We start from the raw sequence: 20,252 nt of genomic DNA, 5'->3' as shown, positions 1-20,252 counted from the left end.
TGTGCTAATATGCTATTAAATATGGCCTTACATTATCGATTTATTTTTCTGTTCTTTCGTGACTCGCATAACTGTGAGACGAATAACTCTTTCAAGCTACTGATCTGTGAAGTGTGGTTAGTTAACTCCAATTTTCCACGTTTCCATTGCAATTTGCTGCTCACTGCAAGTCTGTGTTTTCAATATGTGTTTGAGACTCTAATTAAAAGGAGTTGAGTTTTTCAAGACGTGTCAATTCTACTTCTTTTAATTATAATCATGTAGCATGCTTAATAAAGTCACCGATCATATACTTTAGAGCAAATGGCCTTGCTAATGATCATGCAGCCTCAATAAATGCTCCTATAAAGAATAACAGAATGATGAGAAATGTTGTGAGAGTCACTGCAGGTGCATAGAAGATGTGCAGGATACAATAGAACTAGGTTGAACTCTTCAAATGAGGTTAGTGAAAGAACCTTTGTTGTCTAACCAAAAATGTACACTTATTACACGTTTGGTAAACACATTGCAAGCTCCTTCTATACATAGAGTTGTGCAAAACATGGGTAATCTCCTGAAAACAACATCACAAGTTTTGGTGTGCCATTGAGTAGTTTCAGACTCATTATCATGTTTATGTCATAGAAAGGCCTCATTGACAGAACATGTTCGACTGGTGACAACCAACATTTGCACACACAGACCTGTGCACACACACCCTCTCCCTTAATGTCACATTGATGTCATCAGTGTTTTGTCTAGAGGGTGTTTTTCTCTCAGACCTTCAGAGGTGGTTGGCCCTCATCTGATGCGAGGTGAAAAAGGGAAGTTTTTGGGAGGGGCATCCAGTAGGTTTCTCTACCCGAAAGGCTGAGAATAAATAGAAAGATGATGGGTTGAGTATTCCCATTAGAGACATACTGGGGGAAGAACCTGTGGAAAGCAGCAAGGGATACTATAACCTAGGCACCTGTTATTATTTTTGTTCTGGCATGGCCCCAGGAGCGTTCCAGGTGAATGGGAGCAGTTGCCAACTCCCAGGGCTGAGTGAGTGGGTGTGGTCCTGTTTGTATGTGAGTCTGTGATGTCACCTGACAGGTCAAACCACATTGCCACAGGAATGGCGTGGTGATGGAGACAAGCCTCTGTCAACAACAAACCTGACTACACCAGTGTTGTGGACCTCTTTATGTGTGTTTGTGCACAGTTAAGTGACAGTGCCTTCTGCGACAGACTTGTTTGTGATTTGTTGTGCACTGCCGGTCAAAAGTTTTAGAACACCTACTCATTCAAGGGTTTTTCTTTCTTTTTTACATTGTAGAATAATAGTGAATACATAAAAACTATGAAATAATGCATATGGAATCATGTACTAACCAAAAAAAGTGTAAAACAAATCAAAATATATTTTATATTTGAGATTCTCCAAATAGCCATCTTTTGACTTGATAACAGCTTTGCACACTCTTCGCATTCTCTCAAATCAAATCAGATTTTATTGGTCACATACACATGGTTAGCAGATGTTAATGCAAATGTAATGAAATGCTTTTGCTTCTAAACTCAGCAAAAAAATAAACTGTCAACTGTCCTCTCACTGTCAACTGCTTTTATTTTCAGCAAATTTAACATGTGTAAATATTTGTATGACCATAACAAGATTCAACAACTGAGACATAAACTGAACAAAAACTGTCAAGAGGGTCATGTCAGGATGAGCCTGCAGGAAGGGTACCACATGAGGGAGGAGGATGTCTTCCCTGTAACACACAGCATTGAGATTGCCTGCAATGACAACAAGCTCAGGCCGATGATGCTGTGACACACGGCCCCAGACCATGACGGACCCTCCACCTCCAAATCGATCCCGCTCCAGAGTACAGGCCTCGGTGTAATGCTCATTCCTTCGACGATAAATGCGAATCCGGCCATCACCCCTGGTGAGACAAAATAGCGACTTGTCAGTGAAGAGCACTTTTTGCCAGTCCTGTCTGGTCCAGCGACGGTGGGTTTGTGCCCATAGGCGACGTAGTTGCCGGTGATGTCAGGTGAGGACCTGCCTTACAACAGGCCTACAAGCCCTCCATCCAGCGCCTCAGCATATTGCAGACAGTATGAGCACTGATGGAGGGATTGTGCGTTCCTGGTGTAACTCGGGCAGTTGTTGTTGTTACCATCCTGTACTTGTCCCGCAGGTGTGATGTTTGGATGTACCGATCCTGTGCAGGTGTTTTTACACGTGGTCTACCACTGCAGGACGATCAGCTGTCCATCCTGTCTCCCTGTAGCTCTGTCTTAGGCGTCTTACAGTACGGACATTGCAATTTATTGCACTGGCCACATCTGCAGTCCTTATGCCTCCTTGCAGCATGCATAAGGCACGTTCACGCAGATAACTGTGACCTTAATTGCCTACCGTCTGTAAGATGTTAGTGTCTTAACGACCGTTCCACAGGTGCATGTTCATTAATTGTTTATGGTTAATTGAACAAGCATGTGTTTAAACCCTTTACAATGAAGATCTGAAGTTATTTGGATTTTTACGAATTATCTTTGAAGGACGGTCCTGAAAAGGGACGTTTCTTTTTTTGCTGAGTTTAGTTCCGACAGTGCAGTAATATCTAACAAGTAATCTAGCAATTCCCCAACAACTACCTAATATTGTCACGTTCTGACCATCGTTCTTGTGTGTTTTCCTTGTTTTAGTGTTGGTCAGGACGTGAGCTGGGTGGGCATTCTATGTTGTGTGTCTGGTTTGTCTATTTCTATGTTTGGCCTGATATGGTTCTCAATCAGAGGCAGGTGTTAGTCATTGTCTCTGATTGGGAACCATATTTAGGTAGCCTGTTTTGTGTTGGATTTTGTGGGTGGTTGTCTCCTGTGTCAGTGTTTGTACCACACGGGACTGTTTCGGGTTTTCATGTTTCTTGTTTTGTAGTCTATTTCATGTATGGTTTTCGCTATTAAAAGAACCATGAATGAAAACTATGCTGCATCTTGGTCCGATCCCTACTACACCTCTTCTTCAGAGGAAGAGGAAGAAGAGAACCGTTACAAATATACACAAATCTAAATGGGTGAATGAGAATATGTACATATAAGTATACGGATGAGCGAATGCCGAGCGGCATAGGCAAGGTGCAATAGATGGTATAAAATACAGTATATACATGTGATATGAGTAATGTAAGATATGTAAACATTATTTACAGTGGTATTGTTTAAAGTGACTAGTGATCCATTTATTAGTGTCCAGTGATTAGGTCTCAATGTAGGCTGCAGCCTCTCTGAGTTAGTGATTGCTGTTTAGCAGTCTGATGGCCTTGGATTGAAAAACAGCTTCTATCTCTCAATCCCAGCTTTGATGCACCTGTACTGACCTCACCTTCTGGATGATAGCGGTGTGAACAGGCAGTGGCTCGGGTGGTTGTTGTCCTTGATGATCTTTTTGGCCATCCTGGGACATCGGGTTCTGTTCGTGTCATGCAGGGCAGGTAGTTTGCCCCCGGTGATGCATTGTGCAGACCGCACCACCCTCTGGAGAGCTTTGTGGTTGAGGGCGGTGCAGTTGCCATACCAGGCTGTGATACAGCCCGACAGGATGCTCTCGATTGTACGCCTGTAAAAGTTTGTCAGAGTTTTGGGTGACAAGCCAAATTTCTTCAGCCTTCTGAGGTTGAAGAGGCGCTGTTGCACCTTCTTCACCACACTCTGTGTGGGTGGACCATTTCAGTTTGTCTGTGATATGTACGCCCAGGAACTTAGATATTTCCAACCTTCTCCGCTGCTGTCCCGTCAATGTGGATGGGGGGTGCTCCCTCTGGTGACTTCCCTCCTGAAGTCCACGATCATCGCCTTTGTTTTGTTGATGTTAAATGAGAGGTCGTTTTCCTGACACCACACTCCGAGTGCCCTCACCTCAGCCAGCTTCACGATGTAGTCACATGGAATGCATTTCAATTAACAGGTGTGCCTTCTTAAAAATTAATTTGTGGAATTTCTTTCCTTCCTAATGCGTTTGAGCCAATCAGTTGTGTTGTGACAAGATAGGGGTGGTATACAGAAGATATCATATTTGGTAAAAGACCAAGTCCATAATATGGCAAGAACAGCTCAAATAAGCAAAGAGAAACGACAGTCCATCATTACTTTAAGACATGAAGGTCAGTCAATGCGGAACATTTCAAGAACTTTGAAAGTTTCTTCAAGTGCAGTCAGAAAAACCATCAAGAGCTATGATAAAACTGTCTCTCATGAGGACCGCCACAGGAAAAGAAGACCCAGAGTTACCTCTGCTGCAGAGGATGAGTTCATTAGTTACCAGTCTCAGAAATTGCAGCCCAAATAAATGCATCACAGAGTTCAAGTAACAGACACATCTCAACATCAACTGTTCAGAGGAGACTGTGTGAATCAGGCCTTCATGGTTGAATTGCTGCAAAGAAACCACTTCTAAAGGATACCAATAATAAGAAGGGACTTGCTTGGGCCAAGAAACATGAGCAATGGACATTAGACCAGTGGAAGTTTGTCCTTTGGTATGGAGTCCAAATTCAAGATTTTTGGTTCCAACCAAAAAGGAGGAGGAGGTGTTATGGTGTGGGGGTGCTTTGCTGGTGACATTGTCTGTGATTTATTTAGAATACAAGGCACGCTTAACCAGCATGGCAACCACAGCATTCTGAAGTGATACGCCATCCCATCTGGTTTGGGCTTAGTCCCACTATCATTTGTTTTTCAACAGGACAATGACCCAACACACCTCCAGGCAGTGTAAGGGCTATTTGAACAAGAAGGCGAGTGATAGAGTGCTGCATCAGATGACCTGGCCTCCACAAGATGGTTTGGGATGAGTCGGACCGCAGAGTGAAGGAAATGGCTTCCAACAAGTGCTCAGAATATGTGGGAACTACATATTGGGAACTAAAGACTGTTGGAAAAGCATTCCAGGTGAAGCTGGTTGAGAGAATGTCAAGAGTGTGCAAAGCTGTTATCAAGTCAAAGGGTGACTACTTTGAAGAATCAAAAATATAAAATATATTTTGATTCATTGTATACTTTTTTGGGTTACTACATGATTCCATATTTGTTATTTCATAGTGTTGATGTCTTCACTATTATTCTACAGTGTAGAAAATAGTAAAAAAATAAATAAAAACCCTTGATTGAGTAGGTGTTCGAAAACTTTTGACCGGCAGTGTGTGTGTGGTGGCGGTAGTTCCATGGCAGTTGGGTGCTTTGAGGTTGTGTCTTTGTGTGTGTGTGTTTGTTGTTGGGGTAGACTGCAGTATTGACAAGACTGGCAGCGGGGGTGTGATTCACGAGCCGAGTAGCGCAGATCTATTTACCGCCCATCCCAAACCTGTCCAACCTCCTCCAATTTCCCACCCCTTTCTAGAAGTGCTGCTCTTGCACTGCAGCTACCCCCTCACAAAAAAACACCCTACGATTGGTGAAGAGGAGGAGGGGGGTGGGATCATATTCCCCTGCCAGTGTTGGCAGCATGCACACAGGCACAAGCCCAGTCACAACCAAACAGCAGACCCAGGTCCAGCCCCCATCCTTCCTTCCTTTCCTCAAAATAATCCAAGCCTACCATCATACATTTCTCCACCATATCACTCATACAGATTCACCTTCACACTGAACACTTTGGTTAATAAGGCACAATGCACACCCGTCTAACCAAACAAGCGGTCAGTCAACAGGCAGAGTGGAGCGGGCCAGCCGAGCGGAATGGCTGTGCTGGAACATGAGGCAACAGGCTGTAAATATCCCACAGCTGGTGCTGGGACTACAGCCCAAGGTTGGGGTGAAAGCACAGAGTCCCACTGGGCAGGATGAGAGAGAGAGATCAGTAGCTTGTTACTGCCTGTGTTTGCGGATACGTCTTCCCCAATGAAAGGCTAACTAATCAGACTCCTGCTCCTCTGTTCAGGTGGCCTCCATGCCTCAGGTGTGGATTGCAATGATTATACGCAATACCATGGTGGCACTCTGGTTTGATTGAATTAGATTCGATTTTGAGTAGCAATTTCATTTGTATGGAGCAGCCAGACTGTCATCGTTCATACAGGGAGAAGGGATTTTACCTTTACCCTAGCTAGGGTGACCATGGTGATACTGAATATAAGTATTGATTTGCCTGGACCACAAACTGAGAGCGAGATCTGTCTTGTTGATAGCCTCCCCAGAGACCGCAGCCCCATGCAACCAGAGAGGGAGATTCTGGCTGCTTCCAATGAAATCTGAGTCCTCAGCAGAGCTGTAGGTGACTCCTCTGATATTGGTGATGTCTGCCAACAAGGCAGTGTAAGCATATACACAGCAAAGCTTGTAACTGCTCTCAAACAGATCTGGATACATAAAACATAACCATTAATTAGTTGCCAATGAGAGGTAATTCAATTGTAAAGGTTAGTTTTCTCCTGTTTTGGGAGTAAGTAACAGTTTCCTAACTATAGAGTAGCTGTGTTTGTTATGAGCAGACTGTGGTCAGTCCTGGTAGGCTCTGGTGCTAAGTGGGAAAGGTGATGGATTTCTTTGCAGTGCTCCGGCCTGACTCCAGTAGCCTCCACCTCTGACTGTTGTCTCTGCGCCCCTGGGTGCTCTGATCCAACTTACAAAGAGATGGACGTGTGTGTGTGTGTGTGTGTGTGTGTGTGTGTGTGTGTGTGTGTGTGTGTGTGTGTGTGTGTGTGTGTGTGTGTGTGTGTGTGTATATACACACACATGTCCATCTCTTTGTAAGTTGGATATATATATATATATATCACACACACAATTGACAGCTTGACACGTATAGCCGCCTACACTGACAGTCATACATACACGTATATACAGTATGCATTGACAGAAGGACATACATGTGCACAACCTCTCCAACACATCTCTCTGCACATATGCTCTGCTGCTGTGGCATGCAATTGTCTTTTGTGCTATATGTCATGACTCAGTCGTGACCCCTGTGCCTCTGCACTGTAGGCTATGACACACGATGCAGGATGGGTGGTGGCAACTCTATGCGACACTGTGGCTCCTACTGTGTTGCACCACCTTGTAGCCAATGACTCTGCTCCCTCATAGGCTGAACAGGAGGTGGTCCTCTGAAATGGTTGAAAGAACAGCAACAGATGTTCTGAACTCTTACACACAAATGATGCACCATTGTGTATCTGTTCTTTTATGGATTATTCTGTCGTGAGTACCTTACGGTTCAAAGATCTTCCCCGTGTAGTGTAGCTGTTGATAGTATACTGCACACTAAAATATCTTCAACAATACAGATACAAATTGCATATATTTTAGGGGGTTCCTCGGGGCTCAATGCAAGGACCACTGCAGAATAGCTTTTATCAGTGTTAATCTGTTACTTGTCTAAAGTGTCTCACACTCCCTTGTTCAGTCAGTCAGTCAGTCAGTAGACACTCTCCAGGCCTTCTGCCTTCAATGTGAGAGGAGAGATTCTACCTGACATCAGACATGGGAGGCTGACTCCCACAGCATGAAGGGTAAAAGGTTGAGGTTTGAGCACCCGGGCAGATAAAGCAGCCTTTTCATGTGTGACCGGCCCGCAGCCCAAAACAAATCGCACGGACCGCTGCCTTTGAACTGTAGACCAATGTTCCTATGGCAGGAGTAGTGCTCTGCTCACTCACTAGTTCTCTACTATTTGAGTGTATAACATAAAACTCAAAAGTGTTTTCTGTTTTAGTTTGAGTATTTTCAGTATAAACCTGTTACTTCTACAGTCTTTGGCAAATATAACAACCCCCTCCAGAGTTTCTCTTGTTTGCTAGTATATAATGGGCATTCACATCTAAAAGGACCCATGAGCACACACATGTGAAGTTCATAGGAGCATGTCAAATTGGGTGTCAAATGACATGTTTTAGAAATTAAGGCATATATACATTTTGCAACCATATTCCATCCAACAAATATGGAATAAGGAAAGGCTTTCATTTCTGGTCAAACATATGGAAAAAAGGGTCTTGGACAACATTGACCAGAAAAATTATTGAAAGGTATTAGATTTACATTAAAACACAATAATGTTGAAGTAAAGACCCCTGGACTTTTTACACCATTTTGTTACGGCCTGAAGTTTTGATTTATTAAATTGACTGGCCTACACACAATACCCCATAATGGCAAAGTGGAATTGTCTTTAGAAATGTTTAACCCCTTTGTTATGGCACGCCTAAATAAATTCAGAATTAAAAATTTGCTTAAGTTGCATGGACTCACTCTTTGTGCAATAATAGTTTTAAGATTATTCAAAATATATATTTTTAACATGATTACCCCACACATACAATTATCTGTAAGGTCCCTCAGTCGAGCAGTGAATTTCAGACACAGATTCAACCACAAAGACCAGGGAGGTTTTCCAATGCCCCGTAAAGAAGGGCACCTATTGGTAGATGAAAAAAAGAAAAGCAGACCATTGAATATCCCTTTGAGCATAGTGAAGTTATTAATTACACCTTGGATAGTGTATCAATACACCCAATCACTACAAAGATGCAGGCGTCCTTCCTAACTCGGTTGCCGGAGAGGAAGGAAACCACTCAGGGATTTCACCATGAGGCAAATGGTGACTTTAAAACCTAGTTTTAATGGCTGTAGTAGGAGAAAACTGAGGATGGATCAACAACGTTGTAGTTACTCCACAATACTAACCTAAATTACAGAGTGAAAAAAGGAAAGACAGTGCCATATTGCAAAGAAATTAACTTTATGTCCCGCATACAAAGCATTATGTTTGGGGCAAATCCAACACAAAAATCACTGAGTACCACTCTTCATACTTTCAAGCATAGTGGTGGGTGCATCATGTTATGGGTATACTTGTCATTGGCAAGGCTATGGAGTCTTTTATGATAAAAATAAACGTATAGAGTGGTATGCAAAATGGAGTTGGTCTGGGGTTTCCGGCATGATGGTGTTGACCAGCCTTTCAAAGTACTTCATGGCTACCGATGTGAATGCAACAGGGGGAAACCTTTTAGGCAGGTTACCTTTGCTTTTTTAGGCAGGTTACCGTCGCTTTCATCAAAAAACTTTTTCCGCGATGTGGCTGACGCAACAGATCAGAACATTTAGCTTAAAATGTTGATCAACTACTAGGCTATTTCACATTATAAGCGCAGCACTGCGCACATGGTAGTAGGCTATGTTCCATTAGTGGAAAGCACCATTATCAAAAGTGATTCCAAATGCAATTATGCATGTAATGCTTTTATTATAAAGGTGAGTTTTATGGTGAAAATGATCTTCCCCACACTTGAAACTCACGTGCTGCTTATGTGTGCCAGTTAGGCTCTACGCCCCTTGTGATACAAACCTTATTAAAATATATAGGTCTATGTGCTAGGCTTCATGAGGTGTGCGACAATGATTCGAAAATCGCACAAAAAAAGGTCTCGGCATCATTCACAAGTGTTAATATATAATTCACAAGTGATAGGCTAATATTGTCACCCATCAGACTATTCTTGATTTAATCTTGTCTTTACATATACTAAATAATATATGTGTGAAATTTATTTGATTTAGAATGGACTATTATCATGCACCTGTATCGAAACGGGGGCAGTGGGAAATTGTACACTTAAATAGCGAGTGGAGGACTCTTTTCCCCGTGGTTTATTTTCATGCCAGGCTATAATCCTGTTGTAAATATAAGCAATATACTTAATATTAAGAAAGTTGAGAAATTAATATAGTAAACCTAGCCTATAGAAAGCTGATCCTCTTTTTAGTAGAGGCCATCATTGATGACAGTGTGGTTAGAGGGACAATAGAGTGCTGAGTACCAGGCAGTTAGCAAGTTTGGTAGGGCTACTAATGACCATTAGCACAATCAGAGCTTGGAGAAGCCTAATTACCGTGACTATATGGTCACATGGAATTTGATTGCCTTCATGACTCGTGACCACCAGTGTGGCGGTTCGCTTTTACTGCAACAGTCCAACTTGTGCCTTGAAATTCCGTTACCAAAAACCCTCGAATCTTGAAGATATGTTCTTATTTATCTCCCTCATGAGGAGGGAGGATAATGAAAGTTCACAAAAGTAACAAGTAAAGGAAGACCAACCAAATAGTTGTAGTGTTTTTACTAATATCAAGTTTGTTAATGAATTATTAAGTTATTCAAACTCGGAATTCTGTTACCAAATCATTAATCGAACTACTGATAAATCTGTAAGGGAATTGCTGCAATTGAATTGCCTACAATGGGAAATCATAGTAGTCACAAACCACAGTTGGGTCACCTGCTACTGTCCTCCCTTCCACTGGCATACTGTTATGTTCAGATCATAACTGTTTTTCTCTTTCTGTCATCTGGTGGTCAAAGCAACACTGTAAAAACAGTCTGGACATCCTCTACCTACTCACTCACTCACTCACTCACTCACTCACTCACTCACTCACTCACTCACTCACTCACTCACCCTCTCTCAATTTCAATTTAAGGAGCTTTATTGGTATGGGTAACATATGCTTACATTGCCAAAGCAAGTGAAATAGATAATAAACAAAAGTGAAATAAACATTTACATTACATTACATTTGTCATTTAGCAGACGCTCTTATCCAGAGCGACTTACAAATTGGTGACAATAAAGGATTAACAGTAAACATTACGTTCCAAAAGAATAAAGGCATTTCAAATATCATATTATGTCTATATACAGTGTTGTAATAATGTACAAATAGTTAAAGTACAAAAGGGAAAATAAATAAATATAGGTTGTATTTACAATGGCGTTTGTTCTACACTGGTTTCCCTTTTCATGTGGCAACAAGTCACAAATCTTGCTACTGTGATTGCACACTGTGGTATTTCACTTAATAGATATGGGAGTTTATCAAAATTGTATGTGTTTTCGAGTTCTTTGTGGGTCTGTGTAATCTGAGGAAAATATGTGTCTCTAATATGTTCATACATTTGGCAGGAGGTGAGGAAGTACAACTTAGTTTCCACCTAATTTTGTGGGCAGTGTGCACAAAGCCTGTCTTCTCTTGAGAGACAGGTCTGCCTTCAGCAGCCTTTCTCAATAGCAAGGCTATGCTCACTGAGTGTGTACATTAGTCAAAGATTTCCTTAATTTTGTGACAGTCACTGTGGTCAGGTATTCTGCCACGGTGTACTCTCTGTTTAGGGCCAAATAGCATCCTAGTTTGCTCTGTTTATTTGTTTTGTTTTCTCATGATTTGGTTGGGTCTAATTGTGTTGCTGGACCAGCTTGCTTAGGGGACTCTTCTCCAGGTTCATCTCTCGGTGATTGCTTTGTTATGGAATATTTGCTTTGTTATGGAATGTTTGGGAATAGCTTCCTTTTAGGTGGTTGTAGAATTTAACGTCTCTTTTCAGGTTTTCGATAATTAGCGGGTATCGACCTAATTCTGCTCTGCATGCATTATTTGTTATTTTACGTTGTACACGGAAGATATTTTTGCAGAATTCTGCCTGCAGTCTCAATTTGGTATTTGTCCCATTTTGTGAATTCTTGGTTGGTGAGTGAATCCCAGACCTCACAAACATAAAGGAGAATGGGTTCTAGAACTGATTCAAGTTTTTTGTTGTTGCCAGATCCTAATTGGTATATCAAATTTTATGTTCCTTTTGATGGCATAGAAGGCTCTTCTTGCCCCTCTCTCTCCTCTCTCTCTTTCTCTCTCTCATTAATGTCACCTCTCCCGGTTCTTACTGACACCAACCCTCTTTCCATTTACTGTAACAAGCATCCTCACCCACTGGGCACTGACCAACATCACACTTCCATGGATGTTGAAATTTGGTCAGTCTGCCCTGTTCGGACCAAATCTGTACCAATCATAGAAGTCTATGTTTCACAAGTTTGGACAGTAGAGTAAAGTAGAGTACAATACACCAGTAAAGTACAGTATAATTGAATGTACTATACTGAACATATTTACTTTACTGTGCTCTACTGTACTCGACTCTACTGTGATGTCCAATCTTGTGAAACATAGACGTCTATGATTGTTTCAGATTTGGTCTGGTCCGGACCAACCAAATGTGGTCTTGTTTGGGGGCGGAGCTCATTACAATCATAAACAGTGTGTAGAATAATAACCAAAAGAAGGATGTTGCATATTTATACTTTTTTTGTGTACCTATTCAGGATACATCACCATGAAGAGAAATATATTCATAGCCATAATTATGCATTTCTATATAGTACAGATCAGGGACTCATGATGTAATTCTGTTACCGTAACTCTGTTACCAGATGTTTATTCACTTCACCTACTGTAGTTCAATAACCAAAATATTATTTTTCAAACTAAAGGTGTTGAATGTTCTTTCTGCAGACATATTTTAATCTTAATTTGAGCAGATATTTACTTTTTTTCTAAAATGTGGTCGCTTAACAAACTGAGGGAGATTTTACCGTAATTATATTACCAAACTTTGCATCTGCACAGTTCTTCCAGTAAATGCGTTTTTGTGAAATGTTCCATTTAAATGATCAAAGTAGTCCTTGTGCATTGAGTTATATGCTTTGTTAAACTTTGAAATCAATTGTTTTTGTTGAAAATGTATGCCAAAGTGAAAAAGCGTAATTCCATTGCCATGGAAATGCCCTAATACAACCCCTCCATATTTTACATGTAAAACGGGAGCTGAAGATACCTCTATTTATTTTGCTAGGGCTTTATTTTTAAGAGAACAATTATGACATGCATAACACCCTTTTCTCAGACTTCTCCTATTGTCCTGCCTCCAAGCCAAATACGTAGGGCATAATTCATGGAGAACGCATTGCCATAGTGAAGGCAATTGATTCAACTAAAAGAAAATGTGTGGTACCTGCACACACCGACACACAGAACCCGTTCTATCACGTCACTGTTTTTTTTATGGTAATGGTAGCAGAACAGGCATTAATCAGGGGGTGGTTTTACTATTCTCTCAGGTAAACAATGTGGGTGATGTAGTGTTGAAACTGCACTCAAGGCTTTCCAGATGCACTCACTCTAATGCAATGTCTCGGCTCCCACTGTCATGCGGGTGTGTGTGAACAGTACACAGTCTGGATGTATATATAGAGAGCTATTTTTAAGGCTGAACCACAAATAGTAGTAGTAGTGGGGCTTAATTAAAATGGTCCATGCCTCTGTTGCCATTCCTAGGTTGCTGTCTGCTCGTTCGTTCATTCATTCATGAATTCATATGCACACATGTACTCTGCACTCTCTCATTTGCCTTCTCTCTTTTTGTTGTTAGAAATTGCTATACATTGCAAAAAATAAATAATAAAACCCTGTTTAGTTAAAGGGGTAATCTGCAGTTGCTGCACCCACTTTTGAACTAATTAAAACAATGATATTTACCTAATGATTCTTAAAAGAATATAACTGTAGAAATGCCTCATGAGCTTAGTTAGTCACACCCCATCAGAACCCAAAATAAAAGCTTGTTTTTACGCCAATGTTTGTAAACATTATAAGTATAAACAAACACTATATAGCCTCAAAACATAGTTAAAACAATAATTTAGAATCTTATAAATGGTCGGTCCATAGCTCTTTCTCAGAATTTGAGTGGTTACATTTATCCAGTCCCTTCCCTCAGCCTTTTACCAAAACAGAGATGGGGTGGCCAGCTTTGCTATTAATTCAACTGCGGATTTAACCTTGACCTTTCTGTCTTCAATTAAATATTGATTTTTAAATACACTTATTTTCATTATATTAAAGGAACACTGTGTTATCTAACATGGAACGGTGCCAAATTACCACAGTTTAGATAACAAAACCTAGTGGTAATGATAACATTACTGGTTCAGTGACAGAATCCAAGAGCCTACTTCAAAACGCAACAGAAGCTCTGAGCACTAGCGTCCCGCCCACACATGGCGAGCATTCTCACTGGGCCATGGGGCCGGGCTCTGCCTTCGATTGGGAATCACATGCAGCGTATCAGGTTGGGCAGGCAGGTAGTTGCTGCGGGAAACCAACAGATCAGTTATGTGGCGGTGATGCCTCTAATAAAGCTGACACACACAGCCTCTCTCCCTGTGGCCCCCCTGAGGGGCACACTTGCCCCCATAGAAACACTAACCCCAAGAGAAGGGTTCTCCATCCTTCAGTTCCCCCCGCTGCTGCTGCGGCTGCTCTTTCGAATCGTGCTTCTAATTTGTCCGAAAGGAGTCCTGACTTAAATGCATCGCTTTGGTTTCTCTGTCGAATACTGTGGAGGTTAAAAGGCTAAGACAATTGTTGATTCTGAAGGATGTTGGCAGGAATGGTACATGAACAATACCTCTACCTCTCCCGAATGTCATACTGATCCGATGCTCTGTTTTCCAGGAGTAACACACCTGCATTAAAGAGGGGAAGAGGATGCTAATTCAGAGGACCAGTGGATGACCTGCTTGCTGTACAGACCATGATCTGAAGGCCCTGCCACGTGGTCCCATTCTTCTTCCTTATTTCCTGCAGGGGTAAGAGCTCCTTGACCAGCTGCCATAGACAGGTGGAGCGGAGGGAGATAGAGAGAGTGTGTACGAGAAAGAGTGCGACAGCCAAGCGCCTAGTCGGCAACAGTGCCCACCAACCACCTCCACAGGACAGCCGTGCCCTCCGACCCCGCCACGCCCCCTGCCCCTCCCACCGCCAGACCGGAACCATGGGAAGGAAAAAGATCCAAATACAGAGGATCACAGACGAACGGAACAGACAGGTGTGTGTGTGTGCATAATGTTTATTTGTATGTTAGAACTCTATCATGCCTATGACTACACCAGTATTTTTCCAAGACGATGACAGGCTAAATGATCTTTCTAAAAATGATTAACTGGTTAATGGGCTTTGGTTCATTTGAGCTTATTGAGTAATGGATGTGATGCGTCTGCCATCCCCAATCCCCAGGTGGATCGAGGTCCTGAAGTCATCTTAAGTTTTTGTATTTCTTTATAGGTGCCCATTTTCATAGAGCAGCACACAGAGACTCAAAATGCTTCAGGCATTCAAGCATTATGTTGATTCATAAAAAGTTGATAGAAATATTGGTGAACCATCATCCTACTAGATGTTGATCACAATATACTGTCATTAGCACTAATGGATTGGCCCCGTCCCCAAGGCTATAGACTCTGACGGAAATTCAACAGCATGTGAAATACATGTTGTGAAAAGAGAGCGTGAGAACCACAAATACTTTACATAGTAATGGATTATTAACTGAACGCCGAATGCTACAGAGACCATGAACACTCCTGAAACATTGCAGGTGCAGAAAGTAGAGCAGCTGGGGAGGTTGTGGTTGTCACTGTGGCTTCCTCCTCTCCTCGCCACACAACCGCACTTGTCAGGACACGGCCATGAAACAACTCATCCCTCTCATGGCGGATTTCTTGTTCTGTCGTTCGTTGCCATTGGTTACTTGCAATTCTATTCTTAATGTCAGTTATGTTCAGCTTGTTTATCTTGGCATTCATGTCGAAGGAAGGATCAAGACTAATTATTGTTGAAGACTCTGTGTACCTCACGCCTCCGACAAATCAGAGCATTTCTATTTGTGATAAACCGTCTTATAATTGGTTATGAGAGTCATTGTAATAGTATTGTTTATCAGCTCTGTGAGCCTGGCTTGCCATTGTCCTCGCTGAACTTTCTTCCCCTTGTTTCTATGTTGTGTGTGTGTGTGTGTGTGTGTGTGTGTGTGTGTGTGTGGAGTTGATTGTGGGAGTGTGTGTGATGGGGTTTGAGGGAGGGGGTGGTAGGCGGTTGCCCATGGATACGACCCCGATATAATTTGATTTGTGGCAGCGGGAAGCAATGAGTGAGCAAGAACGACACCGAGAGGAAAAGGGAGAGAAAAGGAAATGAGGGCGAGGAAATGAGAGAGACGGAGACAGTGAGAGAGGGAAACGGAGACCGTGGGGAGGACAAGGAGAACACAAGCTGGCTCCTGTCCCATAGAGAGGCATCAGTGTAACATGGGGGTGCTCAAGCAATTATAGAGAGAGAGGGGAGATGGAGAGAGCGAGAAAGAGAGAGCGAGCAATTGAAGGTCTCACATGGCAGCTGTAGAATCTGCTTGTGTGGTTCCTTTCCATGCGTCTGCTTCCTCGCGCTCCTCTCTGATCCTGTCTACAGCAAAACAAACAAACTCAAATTCCCCCATTGCATAAATGCCTCAAAACCAAGGGAGTGGTATTAAACACAACCACAACACACTGCAGGACCTCATCCCGGTTGTCACCTTTAATTAGCTGTCTGTAATGTGTTGTTTGTTCACACATTGGCTGTTCTCTAAGAGACTATTATTTACTGTTATTGATATAGTCCCTCCCACTTTTATTACATTTAACCAATTATTACTACAAATTCCTTCACTTTTACAATATCGCTAATGTTAATGCTCTTCCTTTTTCCTTCTATGCCAAATGTCCCCTTCCCCTTCCCAATATCACCTGCCAATCCCCCCCTTCTCCCTCCCAATACCCCCCCCCCCCACACACACACACAACATCCCTTCCCTACCACCCTCTAATATACCCCCCCAATATACCCACACCCTCCCTCCCCTCACAGGTGACGTTCACCAAGAGGAAGTTTGGTCTGATGAAGAAGGCGTACGAGCTGAGTGTGCTGTGCGACTGTGAGATCGCCCTCATCATCTTCAACCACTCCAACAAGCTGTTCCAGTACGCCAGCACCGACATGGACAAGGTCCTGCTCAAATACACCGAATACAACGAGCCCCACGAGAGCCGTACCAACGTCGACATCATGGAGGTAATGGAGGAGGGAGAGCGAGGAGGAGGAGTTGTAGTCCCTGCAGGAGAGAGTGAACAGGGTGGTTGTGTGTTCTGAGGGGGAGGGGAGAGGTGTTACAATATGGTATTTTAGTACAGTGCCATGGTGGAGAGGCAGTAATGAAATGGCTCGCTGTGTTTCATTTTGTTTTTATATCCGTGGTTGTAATATAGTTGTAATTTGGTCATAATATGGTCATAATATGATTGTTTAGAAGGTAGTTTACATTTGATAACACTTTATTTTAGGGTTTGCCTATAACCTGTTGACTGTTTTATTTTGTATTATATATTTTTAACAAATTAAGTAGGCAATATTTCTGTTCATGATTTATATTTGAAAGCAGGCCCACATGACCTGGTGTTATGTTTTCTTGATATCAAGAGCTGTTTTATTTTTGACTACCACCACTCTGGTCTGGATGAGCGCAATCAATCCAAAGCCATCAGCTCCATCCGGTCTTTATTTATGTAGCAAGAGAAAGGGATGTTTATTTCTTTCTCTTTTCTTTTTTAGAGTATTCAAGATCGCTTTTATTTTTTGTGTGTGCTTTTCTCTGAATCTTTGGTTGAATCCAGAGTTGTTTGGATGTGTTTGTCATAGCCAGAGTATACAAATATAAACACAAGCTACAAGCCTTAATTCCTCTTAAAGCAAATGTCTAGTGAGAGGGCAGGTACAGTAACTTCCATGAGATTACCTCAGAGAGACCAAGAAGGAAACAGATCGAGAGAGACTGAGAGGGCAGTTAGCCTAGCATGGCCGCCCCTAGCTAACATAGGCTGGCTCTAGAAGGCCTTAAATGTACACCAGTGTGCTGTGGCCAGATTACAGGCTTGTGTGGGGCCTGTTCCAGTAGCCATCCAGGCCTGGCCGGCTGCCTGGTGCCTGGGATCATGGCGGGAGGGCAGAGGTAGGGACAGCTGGACCTGCTGTCACCACCCCCTAGCCTTGGCCGGGGCTCCAAGGCCACTCCAACAAAAAGCCTCCGGTCCCCATGAAACCATGCTATCACAAAATGGAGGGTTGCACAAAGGAGGAGGAGCATAGAGAGAGTTTCTAGATAGGGAATGTGAATGAGGTTACATTGAGCGAATGAGCCCTCAAGTGGTATCTTTTTTCCACCAACATGGATGTGCGGTATCATTTATCTGCCTTGACCCTTTTATACACGCAGGTTTTTTCATGGGTTCATAAAAATGGGCAGATACATTTTAACTGGCTATTTAAATATTAACTTGCCACTTATAATTCATATACAGTGAAGCCTTTTCGCTCTATAAAGACCATGTCACTGGATCATGAAATTCTTGGTACAGCCGTTGCAGCCGTCCATTACCACGTGGAATAACTGAGATCGCATTCAGAGTGTCTCTCTCGCTGTTTCTCTCTCCTCTGTCTCCTATGTCTTTCTGTCTGGATGGCAGAGGTGAGGGCTTTCAGTGGGAGAGCTACATGGAGCTCCAGTTGCAGATGGCTCTTAAGTGTGTGTGCTGTGGCAGGGATTTGGGCCGCTCCGGGCCACATTAGCTTAAGCTCCACTGGCTGTGTGTGTGTGTGTGTGTGTCTGTGTCTGCCTGTATTTGTGTGTAAAGCCTTCATGTTTGTGTGCATGCGCCCGCTCTGCAGTGGCCCGTGAGAATGCCTCATACAATATTCAGGCCAGATGCCTCGGCGCGGGAGTGTGTCACTGCCTGAATCCATATGAGGGTTCCCCCATGCATCTCCATCTCCTTCAGCAAGCCTCAGGCCCAGAGGAGAACCACTGTTCTACTGCCATTCCTCAGACCGAGAGGCTCCATCTAGCTTGTTTAGTTTGATCTGTATTGTGTAGCGAGGGAGATGGGCAGAGTTGAGATGAATCTCTTGGCACTGGTGAGTGGGGAAAGAGGAGGAGAAAGACAGAGGAAAGAGAGGAGTGGGGTTGAGCGGATGGGCACAAAATGTGTCCATTTGCCGCTCTGCCTCCCTCCAAGCAAGTGCTTTGGTGTATGAATTATGGAGTTGGATGCAGTCACGCACACACACTTAGTCATATGTTATGCTTATTATGTACCCTACTCTCTCTCTCTCATACACACACAGTACATTAATATACACACTCATAAATATACAGAACATTAATATACAAACACACAGATATACTGACCCAATACTCAAAAGCACTTGTACTAACACTGAAATGTGCAGCTACATACAGTACCAGTCAAAAGTTTGGACACCTACTCATTCAAAGGTTTTTCTTTAGTTCTACATTGTAGAATCATAGTGAACACATCAACACTAAAATAACACATATGGAATCATGTAGTAACCAAAAGTGTTAAACAAATTAAATATATTTTAGATTCTTTAAAGTAGCCACCCTTTGCCTTGATGACCTCTTGGCATTCTCTCAACCAGCTTCATGAGGTAGTCACCTGGAATGCATTTCAATTAACAGGTGTGCCTTGTTAAGTTAATTTTTCGCATTTCTTAACTTGTTATGGCTGCAATCCCACTAACGGGATGAGTGTCATCAACAACCGCTTAATAGCATAGCGCTACATTCAATAAATATTACTATAAATATTTATATTCATGAAATCACAAGTGCAATATAGGAAAACACAGTTTAGCCTTTAGTTAATCCACCTGTCGTGTCAGATTTTGAAATTATGCTTTACAGCAAAAGCAATCCAAGCGTATGTAAATATATCGATCGCACGACAAAACATTAAGTACACTTAGCATCAGGTAGCTTGGTCACGAAAATCAGAAAAGCAATCAAATTAATCGTTTACCTTTGATCTTCAGATGTTTTCACTCACGAGACTCCCAGTTACACAACAAATGTTCCTTTTGTTCCATAAAGGTTATTTTTATATCCAAAATACCTCCGTTTGTTTGCCGTGTTATGTACCACAGGAAAGAGCGGTCACGACAACGCAGACGAAAATTCCAAATAGTTTCCATAATGTCCACAGAAAATGTCAAATGTTTTTTATAATCAATCCACAGGTTGTTTTTAAAATATATAAATGATAATATATCAACCGAAAATGTCTTTCACAGTAGGAGAGGGAAACTCTGTCATTTTTCAAAATAAAAGCCTGAAACTATGTCTGAAGACTGTTGACCCCTTGAGGAAGCGATAGGAAAAGGAATCTGGTTCATATCCCTTTAAAACCAGCAAAGGGAGGCTATGGAACATGGAGTTTTCAAAATAGAAGCCACTTCCTGTTTTGATTTTCCTCAGGGTTTCGCCTGCAATATCAGTTCTGTTATACTCACAGACAATATTTTGACAGTTTTGGAAACTTTAGTGTTTTCTATCCAATACTAATAATAATATGCATATATTAGCAACTGAGACTGAGGAGCTGGCCGTTTACAATGGGCACCTTTTCATCCAAGCTACTCAATACTGCCCCTGCAGCCATAAAAAGTTAATGCATTTGAGCCAATCAGTTGTGTTGTGACAAGGT

At 42.3% G+C, this 20,252-nt stretch overlaps 1 protein-coding gene across 6 annotated transcripts in view; it reads left to right on the top strand.

Annotated features, from left to right (window-relative positions):
* The window catches only part of LOC135520244 (myocyte-specific enhancer factor 2D homolog), a 76,992-nt gene that overhangs the window by 22,166 nt on the left and 34,574 nt on the right, over positions 1-20,252 (top strand). For all 6 annotated transcript variants that reach the window (XM_064945649.1, XM_064945648.1, XM_064945650.1 and 3 more), the window contains exons 2-3: positions 14,332-14,704; positions 16,561-16,764. In XM_064945649.1, the coding sequence (XP_064801721.1) occupies positions 14,651-14,704; positions 16,561-16,764 (258 nt within the window). In that variant the 5' untranslated portion in view covers positions 14,332-14,650. The remainder of the gene's footprint in view (positions 1-14,331; positions 14,705-16,560; positions 16,765-20,252) is intronic.

Source organism: Oncorhynchus masou, chromosome 29 (genome assembly GCF_036934945.1).
Source record: "Oncorhynchus masou masou isolate Uvic2021 chromosome 29, UVic_Omas_1.1, whole genome shotgun sequence".
Classification (NCBI taxonomy): Eukaryota; Metazoa; Chordata; class Actinopteri; order Salmoniformes; family Salmonidae; genus Oncorhynchus; species Oncorhynchus masou.
The sequence above is the reverse complement of the archived record's forward strand: the minus strand, read 5'-3'. Positions and strand labels throughout refer to the sequence as shown.